This window comes from Bison bison, unplaced genomic scaffold (assembly GCF_000754665.1).
Source record: "Bison bison bison isolate TAMUID 2011002044 unplaced genomic scaffold, Bison_UMD1.0 scf7180017864057, whole genome shotgun sequence".
NCBI classification, from domain to species: domain Eukaryota; kingdom Metazoa; phylum Chordata; class Mammalia; order Artiodactyla; family Bovidae; genus Bison; species Bison bison.
This window is the reverse complement of record NW_011494629.1, coordinates 5794127-5802071: the sequence shown is the minus strand read 5'-3', so window position 1 is coordinate 5802071 and position 7945 is coordinate 5794127. Positions and strand designations below refer to the sequence as shown.

Sequence of the window (7945 nt, the reverse complement as noted above, 5' to 3'; positions counted from 1 at the left end):
CAGCAAGGAGATCAAACCAGTCAATCCTAAAGGAAATCAACCCTGAATATTCATTGGAAGGACTGATGCTGAAGTTGAAGCTCCAATTGCCACCTGATATGGAAAGACCCTGATGCTGGGAAAGATTGCAGTCAAAAGAAGGGAGTGACAGAGGATGAGATGGTTGGATGACATCACTAACTCAATGGACTCATATGAGTTTGAGCAAACTCTGGGAGATAGTGAAGGTTCATGGGGTTTCAAAGAGTCAGACACAATTTGGCAACTGAACAAATTGTTGTACAAGGGAAAACCAAGACACATTAGTGACTTGTTTGTCAGTGAAGAAGAAAAGGAAGGACAAGATCAGTCAACCCTGTCTTCCCTAAGCCACCTAGGCCCACTTTTGCCTCCCTTCTCACTACATCCAGCCTACAGCAGAGCGGTACAGGTGTGAGGGGAGCACTTGGCCTTTAGCACCTTTACTGATGAAGACAGCACTGTATCTTTCCACAACCTCTTTACAATTCCAAAGGGTGGGAGGAGGGAATATTTCATATATGTAATGGAGTATATAATACATAAAATTTTAAAAGATACAGACCTTAATGATTTGGGAATGTCTTACTGGGCAAGGTGATTATTAACTTAAAAAGGAATAATTTTTATTGAGTCAACAATGAAATGTGTTTTCATTCATTCAGATAAAAAGTATCTATGGGGATACTTATGCCACAACTGTTTTAAGTGCAGGGTTAAGAGAAGTGAGTAAAACAGACACCGACCCTGGTCTCAGAGAGCTTTGATCTAGTAAGGAAACATTTACAAGTCAAGTAACAAAATCAATTGCAGTCTCAGACTGTGACAGAATACTGTGCCACAGAAGACAGGGCCTGTGTGGGTGTGACGTACGCAGCCTGGAAGAGGATTCCAAGAAGGCCTCTGTGGCTGGAGAGATTGGGCATAAGCAGGAGTTATCTCAAAGCCAGGGAGGAATTGCTTAAACTTCAATAAGACAGGAAGATATGACCTAAAGTTTGTGGACCCTAAACATATTGTACCTTTAAAGGAGTATTTAAATCAGCAGGCATGAGACCAAAAGATTTCAGCTGACTTTGGATCAAACAAGCAATCATAACATTTCAAATAAAGTGGAATGAAGACGTGCTTGAAAACAGGCATCAGAAGCCGCGTGTGCTCCATAGCTCTGAGCCTCCTTGGGTTTCGATGATGAATTGTATCATTTTTGCTTGCTGTCACCCATCGTCACCATGAAGTTGGCATTTCATTTTGATGTACTCAGTGCTGCGAGGTTCAGATTTCACGTTACTCCACCTCTCTCCAGGAAGCAGCCACGCCTGACATGTCCCATGAACATGCCCTCTCCTCCCTGCATAGGCACTCCCAACGAAGACTTCCTCTCAAGGCATCAGGGACCTCCTGTGGGGCCACTTTGATTCTTAGATCTCATCGTGTGCACTCCTGTGGACTTGAGAGACGCTCTACTGAATATGACCATGCCCCCTCCTCACTTTAACCTGAGACATCACTGCACTTTCTCCAAATTTCTCTGAAAGAACAATGCTGCGATGTGCCCCGATAGATAGAACCATTCTGTGTATTAATAATAAGTGCGCTGTAACTTTAAAAATTTTATTGATTGGTTTATTTTTGGCTGTGCTGGGTCTTCACTGCTGGGCTCAGGCCTTCTGTATACGTGCAATGAGGGGGACTACGCTTTGTTTTGGAGCACGGCTTCAGTTTTTGTAGCACACAGGCTCAGTAGTTGTGGTGCGTGGGCTTAGTTGCTCTGAAGCATGTGGAATCGTCCCAGACCAGGGACTGAACCCATGTCCCCTGCTTTGGCAGGTGGATTTCTACCCACTGTGCCACCAGGGAAGTCCACTCTGTAACTTTTTAATCCTTTACTTTTTCGTTGTCGTTTTATTTTTAAAGGCCGGAGCTGTCTGTTGGAAACATCTTCCGAGACTGGCTGGAGAGTTCTGGAATTCCACAGGTGAGCTTCAGATAACCGCCTCATCAGACTCTGTGGAGAACAGTAAGGCTTATCGCTTAGTGTATCAATCATGACAGTGGGTTTTTTTTTTTTTTTTCCCAATATCTTTATACAAGTAAGCAGACTTCCCTGATAGCTCAGTTGGTAAAGAATCCACCTGCAATGCACGAGACCCCAGTTCAATTCCTGAGTTTGGAAGATCCCCTGGAGGAGGGATAGGTTACCCATCCCAATATTCATGGACTTCCTTGGTGGCTCAGATGGTAAAGAATCTCCCTGCAATCCGAGAGACCTGGGTTTGATCCCTGGGTTGGGAAGAACCCCTGGAGGAGGGCCTGGCAACCCACTCCTGTGTTCTTGCCTGGAGAATCCCCATGGACTGAGGGGCCTGGTGGGCTACAGTCCATGGGGTTGCAAAGAGTCAGACCTGACTGAGGGACTAAACACGTGTAAAAGTAACCAGCTCACTGAGCTGCAGTGTCCCCGAGTCAGGAAGATGATGTCTCCCACGCTGTTCAGCCTGCCGTGGTGGAGTGTGCCTCGGGCCTCTGCCCATAGTGACTGTGGTGTGAGAGGTGGACATTCTGGCTGACTCTGAACTGAGTGTTCAGTGAGGTCCTCCAAAGCGTGACGCACACTTTGGGCAGCGTCACCAGGCAGCAATCCAGCGCCGCCAGCGTCTCGAGCTCTGCTCTGTGGACGCAGCCAGACAGCGAACTGGCCTGCCTGTCACTCTCCTCTGACCCAGCATACCCATAGTTTCCCCCTCATCGGCCCATGCAGCTGCCCTCGGCTTTCTCCTCTACTTCTGCATCTCTGCCTCCAGCTGCTCTTCTCATCTGAAGGAGCCGTTCAGACTCATTTCTCTGTCTTGGGGACCAGGATCTACCTCTCCTTCAGGTTTATTTCTCTGCTCCCCCTTTCAGCCCATAGCAATTCTGAGGGAGACATTCCCAGGCGACCCTCACTGCGTAGCCATCACCTGGCCTAAAGCCTCCTCCCCCCTGCTCTCTCCCTGGGTCTTGTGCTTCCCAGAGCCTCAAGGGCCGCCCCGAGCTAGAGCCTGGGCCCTGCCTGGAAGCGCCTGGTCAAAGGACCCAGTGGGCCTGGAACTCTTCCAACCCCCAGAGCAGCTGCAGACCCGTCACAGTGGGCCTGAGTGTCTGGGAGTGGACCCCACGGTGGGGAGAAAGTCAGCCCGGGGCGCAGGCAAGCAGCGCTGTTAGCCTGCTCGTTTCTGGTTTCATGACTGGTTATACGAGCTTCCCCTTGGGAGTGTCTGAATGTCAATGAATGTCTGTGAACCATGAAATTAAGGAACAGGAGGGGCTGTTCTCCATTACCTTTTCATCCCTCACCTCTCGTCTTTGTCCTGTTCTGCCACACATGGGGCAACGTCGGCCACCAGCCACCAGCAGCTCATTCCTAAGGAAGGACGCACTGCCTTCGGTTCAGGAATGCGTGTCACCTGTTAAAACTTATTCGTTTGCCCCAGGCCTTCTGGGAGCAAAAAAGAATAAAATGCTGTGTCCTAAACACGCAGAACAAAGTGAATGGTTACCTGGTCTTGGGAGGCAGTGCTTTCAACTCGTGTATGTTACGTATAATGAGCTCCTGTGATTTCTAAGACGGCGGCTTTCAAACCAGGCCACTATCTGAGTACAAAAATCCCAGGGAACAAAGTTAAGGTTTGTCTGATCCCAAATAGCCACACCCTGCGCTTCTTGTTTTCGAAGAGGGTGAGGGGTGGGTATCCCCCCCGAAGCCGGCTGCCTGGAGTTCCCAGGCTGGGCTGTTGCAAGCCTCCCAGACATTCTTAGGGGGGCCTGAAAGCTGGGAAAAGTTGGGAGCTCAAAGAGCAAAATCCTGCATTTCCTGGCCCAGAACAACAAGGCGGCTGTGTTCAGCAGTTAGCCCCAAGGGAAGAGAAAAGAAAGAGTCCTTAATCGAGTGCCCAGAAGCAGGCGCATCCGACTTGTGCCATCGCACTGGGGCTGACCTGCTCACTCCCAGGAGGTTCTGTAATTTCCCTTGAAGAAGAAGAGGCTTTGCCACTGGCTTTTGCTTTTCATTAAAAGGGGGAGGGGTCTATGGAAAGGAAAGATTTGCCTCTGAGCCGTACGTTTTTTCCAAAGGTCTAGTTGCATTAGTGACAGCTTATAGCATAGACAAGAATCTCCGCTGTAAACTGACGAAACCTGCTGTCAAAACACAGCCAGGTGCAGTGAGGCCAACCCGGCTATAAATTGTCTTTAAGACCCAACTGGTATTTCCTTGGGTGCTTAACTGTTCAGTAAAAACAACAGCGTCAGACAGAAAAGACCCTGATTTAGTGCACATCTTTACATTGGTGAATGATCAGACGGCATCTTTTCATCTCTTCACCCATTTTCTGCCATTATTTATGTGGCTAATGGTGATTTACCTACTCACAGCCCTTTCCGCGCTCCTTGGGAGTTCCCTCTCGTTTCCACTTCAGTGAGACTCTGCGCCCTCTTGTTGCAGGAGCCTCACAGTGAATGGGACACCTTGTTCTTTGTCCCTATCATTATAATATAAAGTTACTGGTGTGTTTGGCCTGGAATGACAACCAGAGCATTGAAATCATTCCAATGCTCTTTGTTCTCATTAAAAATTTCTGTCTACCAGCAATTGAAGTCATTCATGACAAAAGAGTCACATTCTACTGGTGAAGTTTTCATTCCACAGGTTATAGAGGCTTTTTGTCTTCTCTAAGGAATGTTTGCCTTGGGATTGGCCTCCATTTTCCTTCTTGGCCACATTGAATGGAAATCATTTTTTTAATGTGTGGAAATAGCTTCAGCAGCTATAAAAGTAAGCGTGAACCCCCCAAAAGTAAAGGAAATTGGATACAAAATCTGTTTAAAGAAACACCCAACCCTAACCTATGGCTTTGCTAACAGACTTAAAATTGATTTTACCATTGATAATACAGATTATTTCATTTATGATGTTCTTCTGATTATAAAAGTATTACATACTGAAATATTAAGAAGTTTGTAATAAGAAAATTAAAATGGCCCAGAGATAATTCTTTAAGTTATTTATTGATTTCAATTATTTTTTATTGCACCGTGTGGCATGTAGGATCTTAGTTCCCTGACCAGGGACTGAACCCCCTACAGTTGAAGTGTAGCATCTTAGCTACTGGCCCACCAGGGAAGTCCCTGGAGTTAATTTTTTGACAGAAACCCTTTTAGTCATTTTTTTGGTCTCCCTTTTCAAAAATAAAAATAATATGTTCTCTGAAGCAAGTTCAAGCAAAACCAAAGTAAAAAAACATAAAAGCCCTTGCCCCTTTCAATCTTACTCTGCAGAGATAATATATGCCTGGTATGTTTCCTTCTATACATTTTCTGTGCTATACATTACGTAAGTGCATATCCTTTATTAAAAACATTGGACTTTTATTAGCTAAACTTAAAAGTTTTCATTTAAAAATACATCTTAAGCAATTTCCCACATCCCTTGAAATAATTCAACAGCAGTAATTTTTAACAGCTGCATCAATTTCTAAAAAGTGGTACCATAATTTAATTTACCAGACACTCCCAACTGTTGGAATAGTATACAGTACTTCTAAGAAAGTTGCCCATTCTGCTAATTTGACAATCCTATAAATAGATTTTTATTTCTTTTCATGTCTGCCCAAAGGTCTCCTCCCACCTGCCAGAACATACGTACATATTCCAATCTTTTTAAAAACATTTATATCAAATGTAATAGAAATAACTTTTCTCCCTCCAGCCCTTCTTCTGTACTTCTGTATTTTAGTTGTCATAGAACTCTCCGACCCCTCCTTTTCTTTGATTTCCTGCCCACATTTCCTGATATCCTTATATATACACTTATTAAATTTATAATTTTATTTCCTTTCCTAGCATCTTCCTCCCTTTTTCATTATATTTTGCTTGGACTAGTGCAGTAACTAACTGTTCTTTTTGCCACCAACTTGTCCCCCTCTCCATCCACCATCCACACCAATGCTAAGTGAATCTTCCCCCAAACACCGTCTACACCCCTCCTCACCAGAAACCTTTTTCCCCATTTAGAAAAACTCTTGGGCCTGCCATTTGAAGCTGTAAACTGCCCCAAGTTACCATTTTAAACTTTATTTTCTACCACTCCTAGGCATATGCCGGATCATAATTATTAGTCTCCAAATAATTATGAGCTGAATTTTAATTTAATCTAAATTTAAATTGAAAATCTAATAATACAGTCGTGGTTTGGACCAATTTAGGTTTGTAAATGAATCCAGTTTTTCAACTGTCAATTCTATGAAATCTACTTCAGACCAAGCATTTCTGATTAAAACTTAGCATCCAATTGAGACAGACTGTGAAAACACATCAGATTTAGAAGACTTAGAACGAAAAAGTGAAGGTAAAATATCTCATTAAAGGTTTTCAATATTTTTAGGTATTGAAATAATTATATTTTGGATACTTTGTAAAATAAAATATATTATTAAAATTAATTTTGGCTGCTACAACTTACTTTTTATTTGGGCAAATAGAATATTTTAATATATATATATTTATTTATTTATGGCTACTTCGGGTCTTAGTTGCAGTGCACAGGCTTCTCTCTAGTTTTGGCTTTTGAGCTCAGCTGCCCCAGTGCATGTGGGATCTTAGCTTCCCGACCAGTGATTGAACCCATGTCCTCTGCATTGAAAGGCAGATTCTTAACCACTGACCACCAGGGAAAGCCCCAGCAGTGAGAACATTTTAAATGACAAATGTGGCTTGCACATATTCATACTGAATAGTGATGCTTTAAAGCTGTTATCTGAATTAAAATCTGAATGCATAATAACTTAAAATCCACCACTGATGTACTTGAAATCATCTATAGTTTTGTCAGCTGTATGGCTAAAGCTGGAGCTAGTCAGTCCATAGACGCCCTTCAGTCTGGTCTGAAACCACGAATGATTATCATCCACTTTTGAGTGCTGCTCTCACCACAGTTGTTCCTAAGGGTATGAACGGATTACCCTCCTCTCTTCAGTGCTTAATTTCAACTCCCAGGTGACCCACTTTCCAAGGCACCAACAAGTAACACAATGAACCAGTGAACCCCACAGCCCTTCTATGGCTTAGGCTATTCTTTAGGGAAAAGTGCTTAGCAGCCTTAAATGACAAAGTCACAGGCAGCAGTGGCAATGATGGGGATAGAGAGGATGGGTAATGGCCAATCATATAAAGTCTCCCAGAATCAGAAACAGGCAGGAACTCAAGCTCCCAGGATTTAGAACATCAGCTTATTGTGTCATCTTGGAAAATGCCTCTCCTTTCCAAACAAACACCTGCAAGTGGCCAGAGGCCACACAAGCAAATGATGGAAAACAGAAGTCTTATAGGAGAAAATCCCGCAGTCACAAAATTGTGGAAACTTGATAAGACATGATGCAAGAGACTCCATGTCATTGGAGCCATGACGTGCTTTTAGCACAGAGCAAGCCAGGTGGTTTGTTAGGGGAATAACATGTAGGCTTCTTTTAGCACAGATTATGTACTATTATCAGCATAATTTAAAGGCCTATTAGGATAGTTAATCTTAGTGGTATCTATAAAAAATTCTACATGTAACGGTCATTCAAAAAAAACAAGATTGGTTATTTTGCAAATTCCAGAGAAATTATATTTTTCAAATTATATGTGCTTTGCATGTGCAAATGTTGGTTCTTTTGTGCAATCATGATCACATTATGGTTTTTTTATATCAATAATAGCAGTTGCCATAATGTGGTGTGTGTTTTGAGCTCCTAGTAATTTTGCTGTCATTCTTGTCCAGTGGTTAGATTCACAATTTCTAAGTGACTAAATGCAGATGGTGATTACAGCCATAAAATTAAAAGATGCTTACTCCTTGGAAGGAAAGTTATGACCAACCTAGACAGCATATTAAAAAGCAGAAACATTA

General features: G+C 43.2%; 1 protein-coding gene across 2 annotated transcripts in view; it reads left to right on the top strand.

The window, feature by feature from the left end:
- Positions 1-7945, top strand: part of LOC104985724 (chromosome unknown open reading frame, human C9orf3) — a 424441-nt gene that overhangs the window by 310995 nt on the left and 105501 nt on the right. The window contains exons 11-12 of one of the 2 annotated variants that reach the window (XM_010836042.1): positions 1936-1996; positions 3127-3157. In XM_010836042.1, coding sequence (XP_010834344.1) covers positions 1936-1996; positions 3127-3157 — 92 coding nt within the window. Of the gene's footprint in view, positions 1-1935; positions 2108-3126; positions 3158-7945 lie in introns of those variants that run through there. The other variant, XM_010836041.1, reaches the window with a different exon arrangement.